The 27908-nt window shown below is 37.7% G+C and overlaps 1 protein-coding gene across 1 annotated transcript; it reads right to left on the reverse strand.

Moving 5' to 3' along the window:
- IL21R (interleukin 21 receptor) lies at nucleotides 1-27908 on the reverse strand. The gene is made up of 9 exons (XM_063429493.1): nucleotides 27769-27908; nucleotides 16048-16137; nucleotides 12590-12704; nucleotides 11613-11800; nucleotides 10713-10867; nucleotides 10448-10625; nucleotides 8187-8289; nucleotides 3868-3952; nucleotides 1-1005 (listed from the first exon to the last, which is right to left on the reverse strand). Exons 1-9 carry the CDS (start codon nucleotides 27794-27796, stop codon nucleotides 181-183), a joined length of 1767 nt encoding a protein of 588 aa, XP_063285563.1. The 5' UTR covers nucleotides 27797-27908; the 3' UTR covers nucleotides 1-180.

Raw genomic sequence — 27908 nt, forward strand, 5'->3', positions numbered from 1 at the left:
TTTCTGCTCAATCTGCCACTGTGAAATTGTATTTTATTAAATAATCCTTTCAATGATTACAGTATCGTTGAGATTATCAGTGCAAAAACATTTAAACCAAGTCTTGTAAACATCAGTATTGATATCCATGTTCTGAAAAAGAATAGAACATTGAATTCTTGAGGAGTGTTCCAACAATGGTCAGTTAGAAGGAACCCACTGTTTCACGTAATTAGTACGGCATTCTTCATCTTGGTGGTAAGATTCTGAACTTGATATCTTAGGAGACAGGTCATTGTTTCCAAACTCACTCTCCACGGGACTCCCACATTCAGAGTCCACATAGCCACTGTCTATTGTATCCATATCAATGCATATCTCTCGAAAACGAAACTCTTCGCTGTTCCCTGAGCTGGGAGAAAATGAATGATAACGTTCTGCAATGTAGAATAGGTTCTCGTCATCCGGGGAAAGTGAATCTTGCATTTTCCATTCTTCATCTGGAATTGATATAAAATCTAGAATATTTACTTTGTCCTTCATTAGATTTTCCATTGAACAAAGTCCATGTTCCTCTGAAGAGTTTGAAGGAACCTCTGTATTTGATTGTCTGGTCACTAAAGGACTTGGCAAGTTTTCGTTGCTACTGTCCATATTGACAGGAGGGTAGCCATCATCACTATTAATCTCTTCAGTATCATTATGGGCATTATTAGGAGAAATATTGCTGGAGAAGCAGTGAGGACAACAGAGGGATCCTTCGTCAGTCACAGTTACAGTGTCAATAGGTGCATGTTCAATAGACTGGCTTCTCGTACAACTGGAAAATCTACATTTTCTACAGTCATGGCTATGAAGGTTACAGCATGTCTTAGGTAATAATTTCTCATGATTTTCCATATCACGCAAGCTTGTTTTTGACACGTGTTTGAATAGTGTTTGGCTGTATATTTCTACAAAGTCTGGAAGAACTAAACCACCTTCGAAATGTAGTCCTGTTGTGTAATTAGAAGAACCCAGCCAACTCTGAAAGGTAATAATACAAATACAATAATCATGATAGTAATAATTGAAATATACATGTATTTAAAAAACTTTAATTTTCCATGATACTGTTATGCTATATTAAAAATGCTTATATAAGTTGATAGAGTTTAACTTGGTTTCAAGTGCTGTAAACCACTTCCTTAAATACAACAGTAACAATAACAACATCTGTAAATGCAACAACAATAACTAAAGTGAGTGGAAACAGTCTGCATATACCCCTCTCTACCTCTCCCTCTCTCCCTCTCTCTACCTCTTCCTCTCTACCCCTTTCTACCTCTCCCTCTCTCCCTCTCTCTACCTTTCTCTAACTCTCTACCTCTCTCTCTCTCTCTCTCTCTCTCTCCACATGTACAAATGGTGCACTCTCAAGTCTTATTAAATTCACTTGTGGTTTTATGTGTTATTTAAAAAACAATTACATCTGTAAAGCGATCGTCGTTTTGACCCTACTGGTCATTATGTCATAATGTGATCATAATGTTTCTGTCAATTCTGCTTATGTCTCAAGAAGTGTTTTCATTTGTCAACAGGCACAATTTTTTTTATAGAAAACTAATTTAATTAAGAGGACATTTCATTTCACTTCAATCAACAGCCTTCACAAACCTTTTAATAATAAGTGTCAAGTCTGTTTCATTATGCTGCTGTGCATCTTGGTCTGTAATTATACATCTAAGCATGGCAAACTTATCCTAATTCTCCATCATCTATCTACTACCTTTGAATCTCCTTGGTAATACAGTGCCTGCTCTCACTTGACTCATCACTCAAACTATTTCCATTGATTGACTTGGCGACCTGGCCAATGCTTCAAGATACAAGTAAAGTCCTTTCCTCAAGTTGTACTATGCTTTAATCTAAAAAAATGTAGACTGATTCAGTTGGCCGCCTAACTTTTGTAATAGCAGTGACAGGAAGTAATCCACTGGTGACCACTGTCTTACGCCGCCAATGCACACCTCAAGACTAATCATGTGTGGCATGTGGTGTAAAAAAGCCGCGTATATTCTGAGATACATCCTGGCTTTACTCTGCACAGAGGGCATCGACATATTAACTTTTACATCTATTAAAGATAAAAACTTTACAATAAATGTTAGTGTAATTTTAAGGATTTCCTTTCAGGAAGTGGCAGGAAATTCACATCTGTCAGCACATCAAGAGACTAATCGTCTGAACACAAAGTCTTTACTTTAAATTGGCTCACCTTTATGCATAAAACAATATTATTAAATGCTTACTAAGTGATTTTCCTGATAATTAATTACTACATATTCATTTTTAAATATTAGTATAAACCATCTAGTGACCAGAGAGCCTCTTACAGCCCTTTAACATACGGATATATGAAAGTTTTGTACCAAAACTGAAACATCAATATTTCTATTTGTTGAAAGCTGAATAAAAGTTGTTTTATTTTTATACTCGAAGAAAATTCTTGGAGTGCTATTATTTTGTTTTTTTGTGCTTTGTGTGTCTATATATATAATTTTTTTTAAATTATTATTATTTTTATTTATTTTTTTACATTTTGGGTTTGTGTTGGGTTGGCCTGCTTTAAAACAGCACATGTTTTATTATGTAAAATCATTAATTTAATATCATCCCCATCCAGCAAGACTACCGTAAATATAGAACACCCCATGAAGGACCATAAGTAAATGGTGGTGGGCCCCAAGCATAATAACTTTGATTTCTTTTTTTTACATTACTTTCACCCTTTGGGTACATTGTTAATACTTTTTGGGGAAGGAGGTCTGAGAGTTTTGTGGATGCAGAATATCCGTTCTTTCTGTGGAACAGATCTATATCATGTTCTCTTTCAGGACTCTACTTCAGAAAGTGGACACAGGGACATTATGCCATATCTGGGCACCCATGTCAACAGTAGAGCTAGAGTGGTAGAATTCAAAAGAGATCTATGGCACAGCGGGGCACATCTTTTTTACTCCCCGCCGAAACATATACAGATAAATAAAGGAATTGCAGATCTCCTACCACTTGAGAAGGAGGGGTGGATTTTGCAGCCTCTCAGGTCCTTATTGTTACAGTAAGGGAAATAAGGATCACTGATCTGTTGGGTTATGTACCGTGAAGCAATAAGATAAATTTTATTTTCTATTATGCTAACATGGTCTACTCTTGACACTGCAGGTATCTGCAAATTACATTTTCCATGATGCTCCTCTAGCCTCGTCCTCACGGAGCCTCAAGGGTATTGCAGTTTATAAACATCTACAGCATCTAGGCTAGCCATGATTGTACAAGACGGACTGTCTAAGCACTTCAATGGAATACTCAAGCTTTCCATTGAAGTCAGTGTGAATGTCCTTCTAACTAATCCTAGGTAAAATTTTCCCAAGTTCTTCATGATCAATAACTCTTTGAAGCCATTGTTTTATTTAATAGCTCATCCTATTTTGCATAGAAAAAAAGCATTCTTAGCTGAGCCTGTGCAAGTGTAAAACTCAGGTGACTTTTTTGCTTCCATATGTGTGTAAGTACGCATGAAATAAATTGCATAATAATTTCAGGAAAGTGACGTTAAACAAGTATTGTACTGTCAATTACAGGTATGTGAACATAAAAAGCCCTAAAGAAAAAATAAATGGTGTAACATTTGATGAAATGAGAATCTGTGACTGCACTCTTGTACTTTCTAAAATAAGGTTGTAAGCCAGCCTATAGTTAAATCCACCCACCCCTTCAGAGTATCCTCTGACTACATACTACATCATCACCTCATGGCCCTCACAGTAGAAAACAACAAGACTTTGGTTCTTCCATTTAGCAATAAAAAGTGAGTCATATTAGAAGGTAGGTATATATTGACTTTACCTTAAAATCTCCGTTATGTCCAAGGTAGAGAGGTTTGAAAAAGGGTTCAGGGTTTGGCACAAGCCCACACAAAGTTTTCCATAACCTATAAATAGATATAGAAGGTCATATCCTCATTAAACCTAGATTAAATTCTTTATTTTATGTGTAAATGTTCCATTTTCGATCTTTGCAGATATTTTCGAGAAACATTTGAAAGCTAAAAGCAAAAACAGACTTCTAAGTCACATTAGAAATATATACAAGGTCAGTACAAACTGGCAGGTGTTAACTTGTGCATTATACATGGTGGGACAAAATTCAAAGTAGTATTTGACAGGTAAGTAGCTTATTTGTTAGTAGTTAACATTTTTTGCCTCTGTACATATTTTAATGGAGTCTTGGGAGAGTCATCACGGGTAATTTCACAAAGGAACAACGAGTAAAAATAGTAGAATTTTTATTTTCAAAACTGAGAGAGCTGTTCGATGAGCAAATAATTTCAAGAAATTCCCAGATGAATTGGCCGCCATGTTCGCTCGATCTTTCAGCTCCCAATGAGTTGTGGGGATATCTGAACGAGCGGGAGTACGTGAACAAACCACGTACACTTGAGCAGCTCAAGGAGAACATCCATGCAGAAATTCGAGTTCTAGAACCTCATTAACTAATGTTATGAATAATGCAATGGAAAGAGCCCGACTTTGAGAGGGTGCAAATGGAACTCATTTAAATGATGTCAACTTCCTGGCTAAGGCCAGTAAGGTTTTGTCATGTATAAATAGGGGCATACATTTTCAGGATAAAAATATACTTTTGCCCCTTTATAAACTGCTGGTATGACCACACCTTGAATATGCTGCGCAATTTTGGGCGCCTGTTCTAAAGAAAGATATCATGGCACTAGAAAAAGTGCAGAGACAGGCTACAAAAATGATAAAAGGAATGGAGTGTTTTGGTTATGAAGAAAGATTAAAAAATGTAAATCTCTTTAGTTTGGAAAAACGGCGCCTGAGAGAGGATATGATAACATTATACAAATATATTCAGGGCCAATACAAACCTTTGTCTGGAAATCTATTCACATATAGGACACAAAGTCACGCATTTAGGCTGGGAGAAAGGAGATTTAGTCTAAGGTGTGATGTGGTTTTATCAGAGTCTATACAGATGTTTAAACTGCAATTACAAAAACACAATATACAGGGATATAATTAGTGGGGTAATAGCTTCTTGATCCAAGGAGAGATCTGACTGCTATTTTGGGGTCAAGAAGGAATTTTTTCTAGTTTGTTACAAAATTGTAAGCCTTTCAGACTGGGTTGTTTTGCCTTCTTTTGGACCAACAGCAAAAACATTTGTGTGGAAGGCTGAACTTGATGGACGCAAGTCTCTTTTCAGCTATGTAACTATGTAACTATGTAATCTGGCAAAAGTAATGTTTTACGTTATCAATTTTAGACTTTAATCACATCATGCATGTCTATGTGATATGTTGCACTACCTCCTAAATCTATCTTTATGCTATATTCATCCAATCATACTTTGATAATTACTATTCCGTTTGGAGCTCTTTATTTCCTGGTCGCATTTATATAAATACAGTTTGAAAAATAAGATACATTACTTTTTTTTGTGAGACTCGGTTTTAAAGAAAATGCATACTTGATTTTCATATCGCTTTTGAATTTTATACTTTTGCAATATTATAATATTAAATTATTTTTTTTATACGATAAAGATTAGATTTCATAAAAATATATATGTTTCTGACATATTTCCCACAGGTATTCATATCAGTAATGGTAAAGAGTGGGCAAATCGGTGGTGCAATGGGATATAAGCATAAACCCATTTGATATATACATTGGTCTACCCTCATTTCTCTATTTTAGTAATGCTCAATACATAAAAAATTATCAAAGCAGTTTAAGACCTCCACAGCACTTGGTTTTGTCACTTGTGGTCTACAGATCAGGCTATACAGCTGCTATGTCTTTTGTTTCCTCAGTTAGAACTCTCAGAGTGTTTCATACATACCACAGTAACAGACTTAAATGACTGAATGTAAAATTATAGGAAAAAGTACTATGTTGTATGTGTAATTATATGAGTTCTAAGTGGGCGTGTGCAGGGCGAAAAGCGTTGGTTCTTCCAAAACACTTTGGCAGACTTTTTTTTATTTTTTGGGGGGGTGGAAGGGTTATAAAGTCACACAATATAGAGAGACTAGCCAATGGTGGGAATACAGAGAACAGAAAAGTGTGAAGGCAAGCCAAGAATTGATAAAACCAGGAAATCAGAAATCATGAAACAACACTTTGGTCAAGGTGTCAGCAGTCTTCATGGCTGAGGAAGAGTCTTTCTAGCACTCAAAAGCCATGCTACCAATGCTGATGCTGGATTTGAGAACTCTAGCTTCGTGGACTTGCATGTTTTTCTTTAATGAGAGAGCTAGAAATACTGAGATTGTGTTTAGGAAAAGTTAATATGCCATAGAAATATGGATCGTGGTGTAAATGGAAGTTTATTACTTCCATTTACCTTAAAGGAACAATCCAGGTTTAAAGAAATAGCATACATTTATTTTAAAACGTAATGTGTAAGAGGGTCTAAATTCAGGTTAAAAGAAGCCTTTAACCTCACCTATAACCCAGTTTTATGGTCAAATGTAAACATGTTATTTAACATTGCCAGACTGCAGGGACACTGTCTATGCACCAAACCACATCATTAAGATCAAGCTGTATTGGTGCTTAGAGTGTCCCTTTAAGCCACAACATTCGACAGACAATTGTATCCACTGATTAGTAACATAACTTTATTATGATGAATATAAGAGAACTACTGCAATACCATGTATGGTCCCTAGATGGCATTGCAGACACTTTCCACTATGTCCTGCTCAGAGTATAGTGAACAATGTAAATTGAATGGTCACTTCAGGAACCAAAACAACTTTTATTAATTTTGTAGCTTTTAGCTACAATAATTGCAGCATTCTGTATCTCAGCCCTTCCTACTCTGTCAAAACCTTCTCCTTTCTAAAATACTTCCTCTTGCGGGCCTACTTCGCGATGCTCCAATCCTTTCCTATTGGGAAGTCTGAATGCGCATGCGGCCCTTGCCGCACATACGCATGAGGTCTCCAGTGCTCAATCAATACATTTCTATGGGGGCCTCTGAGTTACATGACTGAGTTTTTCTTGATCAGCGGAGCAGAAAAGTCTATAGTAGGTTTCATACAGACATTTTACATTCCAGGGTTTAACCCCTTAAGGACACATGACATGTGTGACATGTCATGATTCCCTTTTATTCCAGACGTTTGGTCCTTAAGGGGTTAAAGGACGGAACCAGTGCACCAAGACCACTTCATTGAGATGAAGTGGTCTAGGTGACTATAGTTTCCCATAAATATGTTATAGCACACAAAATAGTTTTGTAGTTATGGTGTGTATTGTTAAGAAATGTTTGCAAACATTTTAGGTTATTTTTAAGAGGTGTTGCCTTTATCCTATCCTCTGAGAGAGACTTAATTTGATGAACTGAAGAAGTCATTACAAGTTGCATTTTCAGATGAATTTAGGGAAACCAAACCACTTAACCCCTTAAGGACACAACTTCTAAAATAAAAGGTAACCATGGCGGAATATTTCTGTCATTCATTGCGTTGAGCTTTTTCAATTGCTTTTGTTTGAATTATTAATTCTAAACAGCTAAATGTCTGTACATTTTGACAATAGACTTGGGGGGGGGGGGTTGAATAATTTTAATTACAGCTGTAAATACTGTGAAATATTAAAATACTTTAAAGAATATTACTTCATTAGCAAGCTACTTCAGTGGTTTTCATCATATTTCAGATCATATAAATATATCTAGGTTTGTTTTGAGGTTTAATTGATTCTCCCTGATTAACAGTTAAATCACTTAACTTGTTTTCATTTTCAAATGGAAAATCTTTAAAATTAGACATTTTTCAAGTTTGACATTTTGTACAGACAATATCCATACTTGGCTTCATTTAATTTATCTCTGCTTACAGATATCTTCCCGTGGCACATTCAGAGTGGTGGCACTAAGCAGAATTGAGGAGGACTTACCCAAAATGTGGGTAAAACAAAGTAACATGGACCTGCAAGGTTCTAGGTATGGAACTGGGTTTTGGGACATGTATTTTTCACATGTGATTATTACCATATGTAAAATGTGAAAAAATTATATTTTTATGTACGAATCGCACAATAAGATGTATTTGAACAAGGAAAAATATCAAATGGAATAAGAAGTCATACATATAGTAAACTAATAATCCTTATCAGTATATTTACACTTACTTTTGTGGAAGTTTCAAAGGCATTAAAATTAGAATGAAGGCAACGAAAGCCCCTATGCCGAGGATTACTTTCATTTCAACTGAACGCCAAAATCCTTCTGAAAAAAACCATGAAAAAATAAATAATTAAAAAAATATATATATTTATTCATTACTGGTACTTATAAAGCGCCAACAGATTCCGCAGCGCTGTACAATTAGTGGAGGACGTACAATATACACAGACAAATACAAAAGGTAGAGAGGGCCCTGCCCGTGAGCTAATAATGAAATGACTGTACAGTATTTGGCAATATATAAATAATGATATATTTGTAAGGGTAAAAACCACATCACTGCCCACATAAGGGTAACATTTCCATACGATTTATTTTTAGGCATATGCCTCATAGCTGTGCTTTTTGAGGAGGTCACTGCTCGTGACCGAAAGCCGTGCAACAAAGAGACTCATGTCTAAAATGGCCTCCGTGTATTAAGGGGAGAGGTCTGGACTTATTGCATGCACAAGCAAAGGGGTACTGGAGCCACAGGCTTGCACAAAAAGTGTGCTAGTTGTGTCCCATTTTTCCCCACTGTTAAACTTTACATCAGTTTTGATTGGGCATTGTCCAAGATAAAGAGCATGATGTTGACTATACAAACTATATTGTAACTCTTTATCTAACTTTGCAAAAATATTAGTTAAAAATGTAGCTCCTACCTTTTAGACAAAAGTTTTGAAATGGTTGGTTTGATGAATTCAAATAAATGTACTTTGAGACTATATATTCAATAAATATTCACCTCTTATTAAAAAGTATCAATTCCAGGCTGCATACCTTAGCTGGATTTGCCAAGACCTGAAATTATCATTCATTGAGTAGGTGGATCTGCATGTTACAGAGGGCAGTGTGCATGCGCTGTTCAGGGTCTAACAGAAATGTGGTAATTGATGAATGTGGATTAGGAAAGTGGGTTTAGCACATAAACCTATGAATACAATAAAGGTCAGTGGTTTGTTGGTAAAATAGGGCCAGAATTAGGCCTGTCGGTTAGTAGTTGCTCAAAAGTTTAGTCGAGTGTGCAGAGTGGATGTACAGCATGGAATGCTCCCATACACCATGTGGTTAAAAATCCTGGGTATTTAAATTAATTTGTGATACTCCAGCCTTTTTGCTGTGATGCAACTATGCCTACATAGCATTTCTATAGGTAATGTCAATGGACAATGATGCTGGGTTTTGCCTGTATGCAGGATTCCTGCTGTTACCAGGTTACGGGATAACAGGTTCTGAGAAACTGCAATACGTACATTGCAGAGTTAACTCCATCTCTAGTGGTTGCATTCCAGACAGCCACTAGAAGTGCTTCCTGGTTCCTAACAGAGTGTTACTCTGTTAAAACAACATTAAACCTCCTCATTCTTTGCTTAAAGACACCTTCAAATTCCAAACAGGTAGGCATTGATTCAATGCTTTCCTTTAGGTAAGCTTTAGTTAGCGTTTGGTGCTCTCCGCACATGCGGTGACATTGCGGGAGGAGGTGAGTCAGCACTAAGGCTGAAAAAGGTAAGTAAAAAAATTGCTTTTACCCATTTAGTCACCTATTGAGTTAGGGACAGGGACACTATAGCGTTAATAATACAGGAATACCGGTTTGTGACAAACCAGCACACCGAATAGTGTTGTTTTGTTCTGTAATCACTTAAGTTTAAGCAATGCCCCACCTGCTTGTCTTGGACTATTACTAGCAAGTTAAATCCTCTCCATTTGTTTCCTTAAACAAAGGAAATTGGTGCATGAGTATGGGTTCTAATCCCTGTGACTGTTTATGTCAATAGAATAGGTTGAAATAGTCCTTTAAAAATCTATTGCACTATTAAAGTATATCTACAACCTCCTCTATACCGTATGCTCACTCCAAAGACCATACAATTTCAGCTATACATTGTGCTAGCAGGTTTCCCACTTCTCAGTCAAATCATTGGCATAGACTCTATGCACTGTATTTACTATGAAAACTCCCTAGCTACTCCCTGGCAAAAGCAACAATGTCTACCAACTCATATTGTTATGGCCCAAATCTGTTAAAGTAATGCACATCACATATGACCAGGCAGATTTAATTTCTGGATGCCCTCATCTACTTGATTGGTCATTCAACACATTAGCATTTTTTTTTTATCCAGCTCTAATAGTGTATTGGATTACGCGTTGTTTAAATCTATTAATTTTCCATCATGTCTAATATAAAGAAAATCAAGTAATGAAACAAGTTCTTTACCATCAGTTTGGGTCGACCATTTGACCGACGGACTCCATTCACTCCATAAACCATTATATATTGAACCATTCCTTGGCTTGGCACGGACACGGGCAACATAGTCTTCATTGTTGTCAAAGGTTGCCGTAAGAAGGACCACATTTTTATCATCCTCAAGAATGTGAATGCTCTTGGGGTTCTGTTAAAAATACAAATGTATAGAGTGAGAATTCACTGGATTTCAATAATCTGGAGCTTTTGTTATATTCTCCGAATCTATTCTTACCTTCCATGTGTCTTTCTGCTTTTTATAATTTAGTTCATATCCCATTTCACCATGAAGGAACATATACTCCAAACTCTCATAGTCTGTGTTCCATGACATATTATAGTAAGTTTCATAAATCGATACAGTGAGGTTGAAAGGGGCTCTTGGGCGTACTGTTGGGTAAAAGCAGATCATCTCATTTTAGTATTGTAAAACCAATAGAACAGTGCTTCAGTAAAATACATCATTCATTGCCTGAGACATAATATCTAAATACAGCATGGTGGGCAGCAGATATTTAAAGGAGCAGTTCAGTCGATTTACTGTGACTTAAAGACTTCACATGAAATTAAATTTGTGACTCCACACTAAAATGTTGCTTTTTCTTGTTTAGATTATTATTGGTGTGTTCTATTATCATATTATTTTTTCTATTTTTTGCAGTTTAAAATTAATCCTCAAAGGATATTTGTGATAATATGCAGGCTGGGCTCTGGGCAGCATAATTAATTTGATGAATCTCGCTGTTCGTAGCGTTTTTCCCTGTAAAACCACCATTTGATGACAGCCTGTGTGTGTGAGAGATGTCTGACAAGGGGTCATTGAGATTTACTTACTTACTAAATCATTAATTGTTGGGAATTCAGCAATGGAACAGCAAAATCGAATTTGAAATATCGCCAAGGCAGCCGTATTTATCGAATCTATTTTGGCTTTACATTTATAATTTCCTGCTGAATCCCCAACCATTCATGGATACACAGTGTACAGTGCTCAAAAGCTGAAGAGTGCTTAAAACTATGGAAATCAATAAAGACTACATTCATATACTTTTATATATTATCCCTTTGAGTTTTTCCAGATCAATAAAAATCGGTAATGTTTCTGTTATAATTCATAGTTTCTCTATAGACTCACTTGTTTTACGGAAGAAAAAAGGTCCACACTCAGATGAGATATTTTCCCCGAAGACCGTTTTATTTACGGAAATCCAGTAAGTGTCATCAGCACCTACCAAATCCATACTCAAGTTACAGATGTATTCTTGTTGGTTGTTCAATTGTATAAATTCACAGGAGTCTTCTTCCTCTAAATCTTTTAGAATCCTTTGAAAAAGTAATCTTGGTAAAACAGTGCATAGATTCTTAATTTAAAAGAAATAATGCGTAATACAACCCTTCAGCTCAATTGGTTCCCCAAGGCAACTTCCTATATGCTCCCACCATTTCAGCAATACTTTACACTCCTTCCCTCCTCACTCGCTTATCCCAGTGAAGGTGTTATGGTGCAAGGAGGTCCGAGGTGCCATCATACCTGATGAGGTTGAACCATTGATGAAAGGTTTAACCCCAAAGTCTTCAAGATGGCACCCGATCCCTCTGTACCTGCACTTTCGCTCATAGCCCAAGACTTCAATGTGGAGGCTTCGAATCGGGGCTCGGTTCATAGGTTAAATGCATCAGCTGATGTTCTCAGCCTATCAGTAACTTCCCATTGCGATTGTGAGTGGAAAATATATCTGTAACTTTTTTTCCAGCCTCTTTGTTATACTCTCTGAAATGGTAGAGCTGTGATATGGATTCCTGGAAGATCAAGTTAAAGGAGCTAAAGAATATACAAAGTCCTCTGAATGGGACAGAACTAACTTAACAAATTGTACAAGAAGGCACATAGCAACACAAGTATGGAGGTGAGGAAAGCACGTTTCAAAATGCTTGATGAATATTAAAAACCGATGGCACTTAGCTAAAGTGAAATTGGTCAAATATATTTTCTGTGCCTCCGTCACCTCTGCACGTGCATTGCTGCAGAATTCAAACTAACGCTATTAAAAAAAAATGATGATTGCATTCGATTTCTGTAAGATAATATCCTTCCTGTGCTGTATTTCATACCATCGTGCGCTGAGTTGATAGGAAATGTTCATTCTTTTTTCTTTTTCTTTGTACACGTTGCATGTTAAAGTGTTTATATAATCCACGGTGCACCGGAAATCTTCACAAGCGTTTGCTGTAACATCAAAATAAGATAATGAGACTTTGTGAATTGAAAGCTTATGCATACTAATTTTTTTTACATTTTTTTTTTATTTACTCAGATTTTCTCTTTGAATTTTCCCATCCCGTCAACTTTATATATCAAGACTGATTCATCTTAATATCGTTCACATTTCAGACTCAAAGTAAAATCTTGGTTCAGTGGCTACAAAGTGCTGCTGGTTGCACCTCACCTGCGGCTCTTGCTTCTAAAACTTTTTTTTCAGGCTAATCTAAGCTCATGATTTGCCCTACCCTATCTCCACCCCAGCTTAAAAAATCCCTAGAACCTTGCTTCTTTAAGAAGAATTATTAGTGCACTAAGTAATTTGTCTCAATTGTTCCCTGCCCCTCATTATTTAATTAAAACATATCCTACCACTGTTTATTCCTGTTTGATTTCTACTTGTTACTCCACAGCTACATTTTAAAATATATATATTGTATTCCTGACACTGTAGGTTTAAATAGCTGTTTAAGTTACCGGCCCCACTTGGCCCCCAATAAACAGGTAATTTTACTCACTTTTTTCCACCGCTAAACACATGTCTTGGCTGAGATCATCAAACTTTATGATCTCAGCCAATCCAATGATTTTCATTGTTTGCGCCAATCAGCATCTCCTCACAGGGAATTGAATCAATGCATCTCTATGAGGAGCGTTCCACGTCTCCATGCAGCGCAAGGAGATGCTGAATGTCAGTGCTGCACACTGACAATCTTTTGTATTCATAATGGAACATTGCCAAAACTGGTATCAAGAACAAAAATAGAGGAGATTCCTACACATAAGTTATATGTAGGAGTCTCCGAAATTGGTTACGTAAAGTAATCTCAACAGGGGGTAACCCTGATTTGGACAATAAAGAAAGAGAATTTGAGAAAGACCAAACGAAGTGGGAAATTCCCAAGAGATTACCATTAATTGAAGCCACTATATCAAGGTAAAATGCAAACTTTATTAATTGAAATAAAAACCTATATAAACAACCAACCAAAATAGTGTGCTCTACAAACGTGATTGCGTGAAAAAGCTACTGTGGTTTGTAGACTATTCCTGTTGAATAATGAGATGTGATTTACAGAGATATATAGAGTGTAGCTGTATTATAAATACTAAAAGTATTCCTATATTGGAAGTAAATTGGGAACAAACGGCAGAAGGAGAGAATATGAATAAATCTTCTCTTTTAACTAAACCTTCTATAAGAGAATGAGACAGATACTCTGTATCTAATGCCTCGTTTTCACTGAGAAGAACGGTTCGGGTCGGTACAGTTTGAAAAGGTTAGAATATACCAGCCTATTCAGGTGAGTGTTTCCACTGCAAGTCGGACCGCCAGGGGCCATGCAGGGTTTAGAAAAAATGCATAGCGTGTCATTTGTCGTGAGCATTGACGTTATCCTGTACGCCAATCAATGGATTGTATAGTGTGACGCTAGTAGCTCCGCCCTAACCATACTGTACCATTTCCTATGGACCTGTATCTGAAGGGGGCTCAGGAATGGTGCGGTTCGGTTCGGTTGTATGGGCCACTTTCATAATGGAAACACTCAAAATAGCGTACCGTACCGAACCGACCCGAACCGTTCTGCTCAGTGGAAACGAGGCATAAGTGGTAACCACCCAGTATAACTGATTAGATGTTACACAAATGTGATGTTATGTAACCAAGCTCAATCAGTGAAACTAGAAAATACCACTTAGAATTCCCATTAAATCGAAAAAGGGACAATTAACTGGGTATACAGATTGCTAGAAGGTAACATTTGGTATGAAAGCAATGTTTGAATACAAAACAGGAAGTAGTATAGGAGTAAGAATTAAAGTTTAGAAAAAAAGCAACATTAAAGTGTAGTTAATACAGATATGAAGTATTCCCTGCCTCTATATTCTAAAGATAAATTCTATACCGCTAATAATAATATTCTACCCCCCCCCCCTACTGCTTCGAGGCAGTCCCTAAGGTGTTTCAATATAAAGCAGGGAGTGGTAAAGGAGTTAGGATTAGAGTTTAGAACAAAGGCAACATTGAAGTGTAGTTCATGTAAATATGAAGAATAACCTGTCTCTGAATTCTAAAGGTAGATACTATACTCCTAATAATAATATGTTAACCCCCCTACTGCTTCAAAGCAGTCCCCAGTATAGCTATCAAGCCCTTTTCCTTAGAGTAAAAAGGTAGCCAAAGTGCCCAACCACAGAGCAAGGTGAACTAAAAACAGATTCACATTAATGCATATCGTCCATAAAGTGCAGTCGACGCACTTTTTAGGCAATATGCACTAATGTGCATTTATTTTTACTTTACCTTGCTCTGTGGTTGGGCACTTTGGCTAACTTTTTTTTATCAAGAACAACATACAGAAATTTAGAACAAACTAAAGACAATAGAATATTAAAAGATCAGAGTGATGTATGGGTTATGGTGCCAGAATTGACCAGGTGCCCATCAATGTAAATTGTCAAACCATTTGCTACTCATTTGACAACATACATGCGGTCTGTTGGGCCCTGGTCATTACCACCATTGAGAGCAATGCACTCCTACAGAGATGGTTCCATTACCTCTCCTGAGCTTGGCACTTCTGTACAGTTGTAAGTGTCACCTAATTGCTCTCAGCCAATGAGCTAAGCTCTGCACTGCTGGACTTAGCTCAATGCAGAGAACTTCAGAATCTCATGGAGGAGGTAAAAACCAAAAAAACAGACCCACAACACCGGAGTAACTTACAAAAAAATGCTTTTTCACCCCCCAGTGATGTGGTACTAGTAGTATTTTGTATTTTGAACCCAAATGGTTGCTTTGCCAAATCTTCACATGGATCTCATTTGGGCCTGAAACATTGCTAAGTCCTCATTAGCGGAATAAACCTCTTTTTGTGAGTTATTCAAGTTTTCAGTTTTTTACTTTGTGCATTTTGAAGAATATTGAGAGAACGTGGTGTCATTGCACCTGGAGCTACTTGCAATAGAGTGCTACCTCCCTCATTTTGCTCTCATGGTGGAGGTGACGGGCACCTAGTGGTCCCTGAGTGGGTTGCCAAGCCACGGGAGTGATTAAGGTGCTTGGAATGTTCTTTTAAGCATAGTGTGCATGGCACCTGTTCTTGAAATCAGCTACTTAAATGTGTTCTCATAACTCAAAGTAGAGACCGAAAAGGGGAAAATAATCTTTGATAAACTGATGATGAGTCATCCTGTAAGGCAGTAGTTTAGAGGTTTTGAACTTCTGTGGTTTTTGCAAAGATGAATAGAACGTACAAAGAGGAGAATATATGCAAAGCATGGCAGAGAAGCCATCCCATGTACTTACTGAATAGAACGGCTGAGCACAACAGCAATAAGAGAGGAGCTATGTAATTAGCAGTCTTCCTGTTCATTGTGATCTTGTGGTGGGATCTTTCTGTGGGAAACAAAATAAGTCAAAATTATGTGATTCATACACGTTTCTTGTTTTCGGTAAACATAGTTTGCAGTGTCTATCAAGAATCAAAATATTTTGCAACTTGTTAACTTAGGGTATTATTTCACAATGTTTACACATGCTCGTATCAAGATCACATCAATGAGGTTAATGGACGTCATGTCAAGATTGGAAATTGACGCAAAACGATCTGGAGTAGAAATTTGGAAAGAAAGGTAGATACTGAAGATAGAATAAAACAACCCGCCACTTGTTTTATCCATCAACTTCATGTGGGTTGGAGACAGATTAATTATCTAGCATCTTGATGGACAGCAGATAAAAGTGGAGGCTACCCAGGTGTTTCAGCATATGTGAACAAAAGTACAATTTTGGAAGGTTTAAGTCTAAAGTAATGCAGCTAAATCTCCAAGGGTTTAATTATTAACCACAGTTAATAATTAATTAAATTCAGTAAATTCACTAAATTTTACAATTGGATCCCAAATGGTTTAAATGAAGACAAAAAGACAACTAAACAATGATTCAGACTCCTACGTTATACTCATATTTTTATGTTGCAGTTGTATGTAACAATTTTTTAAGTTGCTTTCTTCACTTCAAACTACACTCAGTGCCACACGATGACAAAAAAAACCCAGATGTTTAAAAATGTGAAAAAATCTATCAAAAACAAACAAACAATTAATTTTAAAAAGTCACATTGATATAAGAATTGAAACCCTTTGCTATGACACTTGAAGCTCAAATGCATCCCATTTCTCTGGCTCATATTTGAGATGTTCTACGTTTTAATTGGAGCCTATCTGTGGAGAATTTAATTTATTGGACATGATTTGGAGAGGCACACACCTATCTATACTGTGTATGTCTCACAACTGTAAATGCGTATCAATGCAAAAAACAAAAAACAAGCAATGGGATCAAATGGACCGCCTGCAGAGGTCAGAGACAGGATTGTGTTGAGACACTGATCTGGGGAAGGATACAAAAATGTTGGCTGCATTGAAGTTCCCAAGAGCACATTGGTCTCCAGAGTTCTTAAATGAAAGAAGTTTGAAACAAGCAGGACTCTTCCTAGGACTGGCCACCCAGCCAAACTGTGCAATTGGGGGAGAAAGGTCTTGGTAAGAGAGGTAACCAACAACCTTATGGTCATTTTGAGTGAGCTCCATGTTTGGAAATGGTAGCTTCTTACAGAAAGACAACTATCACTGCAACAATTCATTGATCTGGCCTTTCTGGCTGAAAGTAGCTTGGAATTTGCAAAAAATTTACCTAAAGGTCTCTTAGACTGTGAGACACAAGTTTCTCTGGAATGATGAAATGAAGACGGAACGGGTTGACCTCAATTCAAAGCACCAAGTCTGGAGGAAACCAGGCACTTACCATCACCAGGGCATACTATCCCAAAGGTGAAGCATGGAAGCATGAAACTGCAGGGATGCTTTTTAATGGTAGGTACTAGGAGACTTGTCAGGATTGAGGGAGAAATGAGCACAGCAACATACAGAGATATCCTTCATGAAAACTTTCTCCAGACACGTATAACCTCAAACCTGGCTGAAGGTTTACCTTTCAACGGGACAATGAGCCTAAGCACACAGCCAAGACAATGAATGAGTTGCTCAGTGATATCTGTATGAATGTTCTTGAGTGGCCCATGCAGAACCCAGACTTGAACCCAATTGAACATATTTGATGATCTCGGAAGAGAGTTGAAATGGCTGTCTAGCAATAGCCCCCATCCAACCTGACAGAGCTTGAAAGGGTCTGCATAGATGAATTGCAGAAACTATCCAAATCCAGATGTGCAAAGCTTGTAACATAATACCAAAAAACTTGAGGCTGTATTCAATGCCATATCAATTCATACCAGGGATTAGTGTAGTGTTTGGCTGAGAAAGCTCAGCGGACACTCACAGCCTCTCACTAGCGGCTACCTCAGGAATGGCGTGTAGTGGAACATAGATCCGCCTCCACTATATTGTCATTGGAGGCCGAGATTCAGTCTGCCGAGGAATAGAATCTCTACAAAATTACCCAACACCCAGACTCCAGGCGCCATAACTACTTCAATTCATTAAAATGGTTATGGTGTGTCTACAGTGTTTCTTTAAACAGACAGGGAACAGCTGTACATCACTCATGACAATAAAATGAGTGTAGGAGCAGGAAAGCCTATGAAATCAACAAATTCAACAAAACCTAGTTCAATATTGCACAGATCATTTGTGAAATCCCTCTTGACATAATCCCTATTTTAATTATTGGCCTTCTTACCAGGTTCACAAAATCACAAATATATTTTGGCCTAATGGTATGACCCTTGATGCTTTGCCAGCGGCAAGCGGTACTGTCACTTCATCCTAAAAAAAATGAGTAGTTCATAAAGATAGAATCTAAAAGAAATTCTGATACCTCTCAATCAAGAGATATACTGAGACAAAGTAGGGGATACTTTGTCTCAGTATTTTTCCTACACCTGACACTTCTAGATACTGGGCGGAGCTACCGCCGTCTAAAAGTGTCAATCCCCCCCAGCCATCACCATTGACGGCTTCAGGGAATTGGCTCTGTCTACGGAGGATCACACTTTTTCATGGATCCACTATAGCCCTCAATGCTGTACTTTTGTGAATGCCGGAGACTACAGCAGTGACATCAGTTCCTGGTGCTAAAAAGACCCACGGGAGAAGAAAAAGGGGTCTGCGAGGGACAAGTTCAGGTAACGTCTCTGACCCCCTGGCCACCAGACTCCCAGTGACAATGTCACCATCTGGGGTCTCTGCGAATTCTGCAAAGTCCCCGTTGCTGACAGTGACGCTTAAAGTCATCATGGAGTTTTTAAGTCTCCTACAGCTGGGGATCTACGATCTGGCCCACCCTGATGTGAGCTACAAGCCCAATACTAATTTTGCTATTCAGAGAAGTAATGAGCAGAGCAGATTGCAATTTTCTACTTGGCGAAAAATGTAATTTTATCTAGGGGAAGATTTGTTAAGGCAAAAACAGGTGCTTTTCTGAGGCAAAGTGCATATAAGGAGCTCTAACTATGAAAACCAACAGAATGTGTCTCAACATTTAGCACCCAGAATAGCAGCTGATAAATGTCCCTCTACATGTAAAATATAGTAACAAACAATAAGTGTAAGTATACGCTATAATAGTAAGCATCCGTTCTATTATAAGCCAGATTTAACTTTTTGGTTTTATGTTCCCAGCCACAATTTTTTTCCACTTCACTGAGCTTACTCTTTGTATTACGTAAACAGAGAATTTAAAACTTTCGATCATGCTTCTCTCTTGATATCACATTATGTGTAGAGTAAAGGGGGGGAAATACCAGAGACTATTTTTGAATGCAGAAACAAAATCGTTACCAGCACTCCTGCAAAACACATTACCGTACACCATCTGTTTGCAGACACACAGAAAATTAAGTGCTTCTACTATATACTTTTCAACTTCTTCATTCCATTTATGCATTTTGCAAGCTGAATTCTTAGCATATGTATACATTACAAGAACCTATAAAAAAAAATAGTCTGCCGCCAACTGCCAATCAATTAAATGAGAGATGAGAGCAAGAGAACCCTACATCAGGAGGGGAGGGCCTTCTACTCTCCATCACAGCAACTACAAGATTACTCTGGCAAGTGTGTCTGGTACCTTTTTTTATGCATTTTAAAAATCTCGTATGTGTCTTAGCAATGCTTTATACATTCGTAGTCGTTTGTTGACATCTACAAGTCATCATATTGTACACTTTTTTTTTTTTTTAACAACAGCTGCCCTACTTGTTATCAACATGTATACTGTGTTCATGTATACTGTGTTCATGTTAAAAGCCACCATTTTAACCCCTTAAGGACACATGACATGTGTGACATGTCATGATTCCCTTTTATTCTAGAAGTTTGGTCCTTAAGGGGTTAAGAACACTTTGCAGGAATAAGATGTGTTGCTGATTAATTGCTAAGTATTTGGGTTTTGCAGATGCCCCACATTTTGGTATAGCATTTAGCATGATGAAATGTGTGGTTTATTGAAATCACATGGCAGAAAGCAGGTTATGGTTGGCAGTTCTAGTTTAACAATATTAATGTTCTACCCAGTAATTATGAGTTACCTGAGTATGTATTTCCATTCAATGATTATAATTATTAATTTGCTACTTCTTAATTATACATACATCTCCAGAGACTTCAGTGGTGGACGCTTTTTACGAGCCACGTATTGGAATCCTTATAGGCAAATTCAGGCTATTCTAGGATACTCAACAAGTTCTGCTACGCTTTTGCTTCCAAAGCCCAGAATATGAAGAGTGTATGCATAGAAATCAATCAGACAGGTAAACAGGACAGGAAAGGGTTACAGAGAAACTCAGGGCCAAGACCAAAGCCAAGGTCTATACTAAAAATAACACCATGTATCAAGGAATGCACTAAAAAGTATTTGCAATAGAAACCATGCCTGCGACCCCAAAATACACGCGAATGGGGGCGCTGGACTGACTTGGACCAATTTGATCTGTAAGTGCGTTAATGCCCCCATTGCCCCTTGAAGAGCTTGGGCCATGAGCAGCGTTCATAGCTTTACAGTTTGGACCACACGAATCTCTGTAGCAGTCGGGCATCCCCTTCACTGCAAGGGCCACATAAATGGCTCTGGAGTTCAGCGTGCATAGCCCAAACAGAGGAACCCGGCCGGCACAAGGACTGGGTAAGTAACGCTACAAGAACTGACTTTTCACTTGCTGCCTAATCTATCCCACCCCTTGGCAGGTTTCAGTGTAACGATACAATCAATGTTATTCACTTCACCTGACAGTGGCTTTAATTTTGTGGCTGATCAATATATACTGCTTAGACTTATAAAAGTATATTTTTATTCCTTGAACTTTGTTTTCTGTCGACATATGTTAAAGTCTTGTATATCAGTCAGCAGCTGTTCTCTTGTTTGCTAAATATAATATTCAACACAGTTCTTAAATTCACTAGTAATCTGTGTTGAGTTAAAATGAATGCTACATGGCAATTGTGTATTCTTTGATGTATGCATTGGCATCAACTTAACACACACACCTACGTAAGATGATCAACCATTTCAAATTAACATAAATATAAATAAAAGAGAGTGCATTTTGGTAGGTGCAATCAGATTCTGGATTCACACAGTTTCTTTTGTGGTTACACACACAGCTACTAGACATTCATTGAGTAGTGTTTTTTTTTATTCAGAAAAAGATGTTTATCTTGAATTGGTGCCACATTTCTGATAAGAGAGCAGAGAGGTCAATGACAATACATTGGATATGTCTCCAATCTTGCCATTGACGCACTCCTGCTGGTTAAAGGGGAAATTCATGTATCTCTGCTAATTATTTTTCAGGCACCATAGCGCTTGTTCCAAAGGCCTAGAAAAGGCTTGCTAGAACATCCCTGATGAGAAACTGAATCTCTAGACAAGATTAGATAAAGGATCTAAGTCATGCTTAGCTTCTAGAACTGTAGAAGTTAGTCCATATCTTGATATTATCTTTACCTTCTCCATTCCAAAGACTCTTTAACAGCATTTCTTGATAAACTGTACACACCTCCTTATGTGCAAAAACTATTTATGACATTAGAACATTCAATCATTGTACAGTTACGCAATGTCAGGAAATGTTTTCATTCACATTGTTGAATGAGCGATTTAAGTATACACATAGATAGTGATAGATACAAATAAAAATGTATACATTCTTGAAATAATTTTCTGTGTTAGCCTTTATTACATGCAGTGGAAAAAAAAAAACTATTCGTGGCTATTTTCCGTCTGATATTGCTGTTAAATGCAGATCTTAAATTATATGCCAAACTTTTAGCCTCCCAACTAGCCCCCTACTACCTCAGCTAGTGTCCCCAGAACAAGCTGGTTTTGTACATCAACGACATGCATCTAACACCAGGCATATTCTAAATATTCTAGAAATCAGTCAATATCATTCAACCACTGTTTCTCTCTTAGTCTTCAACACCAAGAAGGCTTTTAATAAAATGTATTGGAAGTATTAACCTGCATCCTCAATAGAATGGGAATCCCCCTTTCATTCCTGTAGGCAATCATGAGGCTGTATACATTTTAGAAAACAAAGAAAAGTGGAAGCCTAATGTGTGATAGGTTGAAAAGGCAGTGAAGGGGTTAACCCTAAGTAGAAGAGAATATGATGAAAGAAAGAGAAGCACTGCCAAGAAAAAATAATAATAAATCCAACTCTAAATCAAGTATACATCCATTACTAATTCACTATTATTCACTAGATCTGTCTATCTTATAATTTTATACTTTATCTCTCTAGTTTTATCTCTCTCTATATTCCCTATCTGTATATTGAGGTCTATTGAGAGTAATTAGATTTGTTTTTTATATATTCATATCACTTTTTTCGTTTCACTATTAAAAGTTATGTTTTAACAATTTACTATTATTGTTATTTTTCCTTGGCAGTGCTTCTCTTTCTTTTATCATATTCTGAGGCTGTATACAGCTTCGTCCGCTTATAACCTATCCTCAGGTGTCCTATAGCACTTCCCTATAACAAACGTGATGAAACAGGGTCGCTCCCTCTTATTTTCATCCTCGCACCCTCGCACCATCGAACCCTTAATAGACAATGTTTAATCAGCCCCAGACATAATGGCTATCCCAACTCCTATAGGTAAACAAACACTATCACTATTTGCTGATGACATCCCACTAACACTTTCACCGTGGGAACCTTTGATCCCTGGCCTTTTACACCTCCTCACAGAGTACAGCAAAGTTTCTTATTGTAAGAAAAATGGAAAAAGTTCCCAAATCCTACTCTCTACATGCCCCAAGTTCTGCTCAACCAACTTCAATCAAAACATTGGTTCAACAGGTGGACTACATATCTACTGTACTTGGTGGTCAAGATTGCTTTCAAGAAAACTACTTCACTAAAAAATAAAACATGCTAAACTTTCCTAAACATGCTAAAGACCATTTCAGTCCAAGAGGACCGCACACTCCCAAAAGTAATTTCTACTCATACTCTCTACAAATATCAATCTCTCATACATTCATACATTCGGAAAAAGTGTCCACCAAGAATATTCTGCAAAGTAATCCTGCACACATTCATACAATGAGATTGCGATCACCGGATTGCCATGCGCAAAGTCGGGCTGTAACACACTTAAACAAAATTAGCTTAATACTATCAGCTGATTCTATATGTCCATTCGCAGAACTCACACAAATGTATCCATTAACCTCGTGGATGTCTTCACCTATCTATGCTTAAAAATATTCTTCAAAGTTCTCGAGTTCTCTCTACAGACTCATCACAATTGACGCACTTCCAAAGGCTCTTGGTGGGACCGTCAAAATATCTTGAAACATTGTCTGCATGATAAAACTCTCTCTTTACAGAAGACTCTGATATAACACTTGAGTTATACTAAAAAGTTTTAAATAATCCTCTGATATGGCTCTCAATTTGTGAGTTGTATTCCTCTCCTTCTGATCTTCTATTTATTATTATTATTATTATTATTATACAGAAAGCACTATGTATATGTGCTTTCTTTTTCTCAGATGAACTTATTTTTGCTGTATTCCTTCTACTAAGTATATTTTGCTTATTCTCTGTGGGTATAATATATTTCTGTATTTGTGTAAATGTTTGTGTAATGTTTTCATATATCACCGACCCATTATTAATATGGTGGCTTCATGATGACCCTTATTTTGGATTATTTTGTGTTGCATTTTTAACAATGTTAAAGTTGAATGGTCACTTCCGTGGAGTTTACATAAAACGAAAAAAAAAAACCCACATTGTTTTAAACTTTTTATTCTCTTCATACTTCAAAGTTTATATTAAAGATTTAGCATAGAACATTATCTAGTTCAGAAATGACAACGTCAGGGCACACATTACAAATGTAAAGGAAAAATAGAAACATTGTTTCATTTCTCGTCTTTATTGTAAGATTTCTCGATGCTGACTGCCAGGTGCAAAGGACAGAACTTATAACAAGACCTGACAGGAAAACTAAGATGGCGGCACCCAGTTGCAGGATAGAAAAGTGTGGATTTCAACATTTTATTATTCACATCTCGCTAGGAAGCATAGAAGGTAGCCAATTAAAAATGAGGCTCTTCTATATTGAGGCTTTTGTAGCTGGCAAAAAAAATTAATAAAATAAAATACTCCAGGTTTCGTTTATGTAAAACCCATTTTTTTTTTAACTGGAATCGAATCTACTCCAATCCTTTATTCACTAATCATCCTTGATTTGTAAAAATAGGTATTTCAAGATATTTTTTGCTTTGACTATATTCAAATATTTAGTAGAACTCCCTTTTGAGAAATCGATGCAAACGTCAACGTAATACATACAATTGTCAAAAATGTTAAACCTTTTCAGACCAGTCTGAGAAGAAAATTGCATTTTAGTTCTCCTTAACCACAGAGATGGTTTTCAAAGCAAACCACAGTGTCACAATATTCTCTGAAGTTTAGAATATGTGAACTTCCAAAGAAAAGGTTGAATCTGAAAAGAATAAAAACTGAGAACTACTGAATAGATATAATCTATTCGAGTGTAGGTCACGTTTTTTTCTACAGTAAGAAGTTGAAATTGAATTACACAACAGGAACTTTATATCTTTAGTATCTCTCCATTTGTCTGCCTGTCTATATTATTTTACATGAGGATACCAGCCTAGTTTATACTATACATGAGGTAGAGTTTTTCTATTGTTTTTTCTGAATTAATTTAGGAGATTTTGTTTTACTGGACAGAAAGTTGGGGTGACATGAGAACCAACTTGAAAAATGTTGGACAAAGTAGTTGAGTTGAAAATTCATCTTTTTTTTCGCACTACTTTTTTTCCCCCTAATTTTTGCTATAGGTTCTCAAATTACCCCTCACCCCTCTTAAGTCACCAGAAATCACTGCTTGGCGAAAAGTCCCAGAGCTTGCGCTACCATAATACAAACTAGGTCCTTACCTAGAGTGCAGCCGGCTCCAAGGAGAAGCATATCAGCCAAGTGTTAGTGTAACAAAGTGAGTGGGGGTTATGAATAAAGAGTAATTCTAGGGCAGGGTTCTAAAATTGGAGCGGTAATCATGGAAACCAATGAAATGTTCCTGCTGAATTTTCACATTCCCAAAACTCTGAATGACTCTTTATACATAACCAGGGCCGTCTTTCCACATGGGCACGCTGGGCAGTAGCCCGGGGGTCCCACAAGCATAGGGCCCCACCGTGATGCTCATGTGCCCACACCGACAGGGGAGATCCTTTGATCTCCCCTGCTGGCCCATGGAGAGTTGGCCCTGTTTTCTTGCCGTAGGCCCTCTCGGGCCAGTGGGAAGATCAAAGCTCATTAAAGAGAGAGAGGGGGGAGGACACGCTCCTATACAGCATTCTGCTCACGGGAGGAGTGAAGCTTTAGGCTGTAAATATATAATACTTACCACCGGACCACCAGGGCTGGCTGTGTCCTCCCCTCCTTCAGCAAAGGTAAGAAGAAGGTTGGGGGGGCATGAAGATTGTTTTAATGGATTTTTATTATAATTTTCTTTAAAAAATATTTAAAAAACAAAACAAAAAACATTTGCTCCCTGCACCCCTAACACTCTGCAACCCACACATACACACACAACACTCCTCACACTCCGCAACTCTCACACTATGCAACCCTCACACTCTGCAACCCTCACACACAGCACCCCTCACACACACAGCACCCCTCACATACACACACTGCACCCCCCCACACACACATCACCCCTCACACACACACACACAGCACCCCCCCACACACACACAGCACCCCTCACACACATACAGCACCCCTCACACACACACACACAACACCCCTCACACAAGGCAGTGTCCCAGTGCACTGCTTTGCCCAGAGGAGCCCACAATGCTGTTAATATGGCACTGTACATAACCAATGTGAACATTTTATTTGTACCATAAGAGGATGACACCCCAGTTGTCGGAGGAAGGTCAGAAAAAATGTGATCTACCTCCAACAGGATGTAACAAGGGGGGTAACGTTGCCAAACAATCGCCCAATAAACTAAGAAGATAACCCTCAAATGCAAGTCCAGAAAAATAGGAAATAATCAAATAGAATAATGGATGATTCAAAAAAGACAAGGGGGGAATTGGTGGTATACCAATAGGGGCTAGTCAGTTATTGAATAATGTACTATCTGTGTGATGCAATTTTAAATTAATAATAATAAAGGAATTTGCTTCAAACTAACCATTGGTTAGAACTAACTTCTCTTTTTTGGAATTATCCAATATTCTGTACATTTTCTTTCATGTAAATACAGTCTCCTTTCCACTCAACAATAAAAGACAGAAACCTTAATAAATCCACCCAGAGTTCCAGAATGAATATTCTGTGTATCACCTCTCACCTCTCCCCATCACCTGCCCCTATTTTTATCTGTCTTATAAAGAACAGCCAGCATCCCTCTCCAGCTAGCTCCCCGATTGCTGTTTACTGTCTATTGTCACCTTTCTCAGGTGTATTCAATAATCTGAGAATTGCACGGGACTCAGGGTGACTTTAAAGTGAATTTCAACATTAATGCCACGATTGCAACTTCGGCAAATTCTCCAAGTAATTTCTGTTTTCAGCGTGTCTATTTTGGCCTTAAATGAGAAATTCACTTTAAATTCACATCAAGATCTCACCTTAGTGAAAAACCCTGTCATTATGACTAAAGTACAGATACATTAAAGTGGATAGCGAGATTTAAATTTAGTGTGGGTTCGTGGGTGAGGTTGTAGTAAACGGGACATTTTGATGTGTGTCTGATGATGATGGAACTTAGGGAAGTTGGGAGCTGTCTGAGATTGGTGGGACACAGATGGTCTGAGAATTCACTGGTTCAGAGTTGTAGTGGGTTGAGTGATGGGGCTCAGGGAAATTGAAGAAATGCCTGAGAGTGATAGGGCACAGGGATATTGGTGAGTGTGTCAGAGAAGTATGCAGTGCAGTTAAATTAGGGTGTGTGGTTGTAATTGATGGAACTCAGCGATGTTGGGGTGTTTGATAAAATCGAGAACCATGAGAGGTTGGTTTGTGCAAGCGTAGGGCATGGGTAGGCAACCTTTGGCACACCAGATGTTGTGGACTACATCTCCCATAATGCTCATCAGGGGAGATGTAGTCCAAAACATTTGGAGAGCTAATGGTTACCTACCCTCAGGCAATTTGATTTTCAATTCACAGCAATTCACTGTTTTGTGAATAAACCCCCCAATCCTTCCAAACATGGTTATTTTTTCCCTTCGGCACCATATCAATACTAAGTACTGCTGGTACACACATCTCATGTGCCACTCTTGTTAACAGTAAAATCGTTATTTTGGCTGGTATTTGTACCAGACCTGATTAGACCGTCAGAAAATTCAATCATGAAAGATTATTTTAAGCATAACTATAAGAAAGACCTCTGCTAAACGAACAGTAAAACAACAATTGTTCTTTAATGAAGGACTGTAATATATATTTGATATGACACAGTTTCACATAAATAACACACAGAGATGATTTACCTTCTGATTGTCCATTTTGGCAGTTCATGGTGAGTACCCAAGCATATTCATGGGCTGCAGGGATGCCCTTCTGTGGAAATAGGATTAAAAGAGCTGATTGAAGCTGAACCACACGTAATATCACTGACAGACAAACACTT

This window comes from Pelobates fuscus, chromosome 8 (genome assembly GCF_036172605.1).
Source record: "Pelobates fuscus isolate aPelFus1 chromosome 8, aPelFus1.pri, whole genome shotgun sequence".
Lineage (NCBI taxonomy): Eukaryota > Metazoa > Chordata > Amphibia > Anura > Pelobatidae > Pelobates > Pelobates fuscus.

What these genes read in the sequence shown, in the direction of transcription:
- IL21R (XM_063429493.1), bottom strand. Translation starts at nt 27,796, where the DNA reads ATGAACTGCCAAAATGGACAATCAGAAG. An exon ending in TATCAACTCAGCGCACGATG is followed by an intron (nt 11,801 to 12,589) that starts GTATGAAATACA and finishes ACTTTTTCAAAG; the next exon opens with GATTCTAAAAGATTTAGAGG. An exon ending in TTTTTTCTTCCGTAAAACAA is followed by an intron (nt 10,868 to 11,612) that starts GTGAGTCTATAG and finishes TTTACCCAACAG; the next exon opens with TACGCCCAAGAGCCCCTTTC.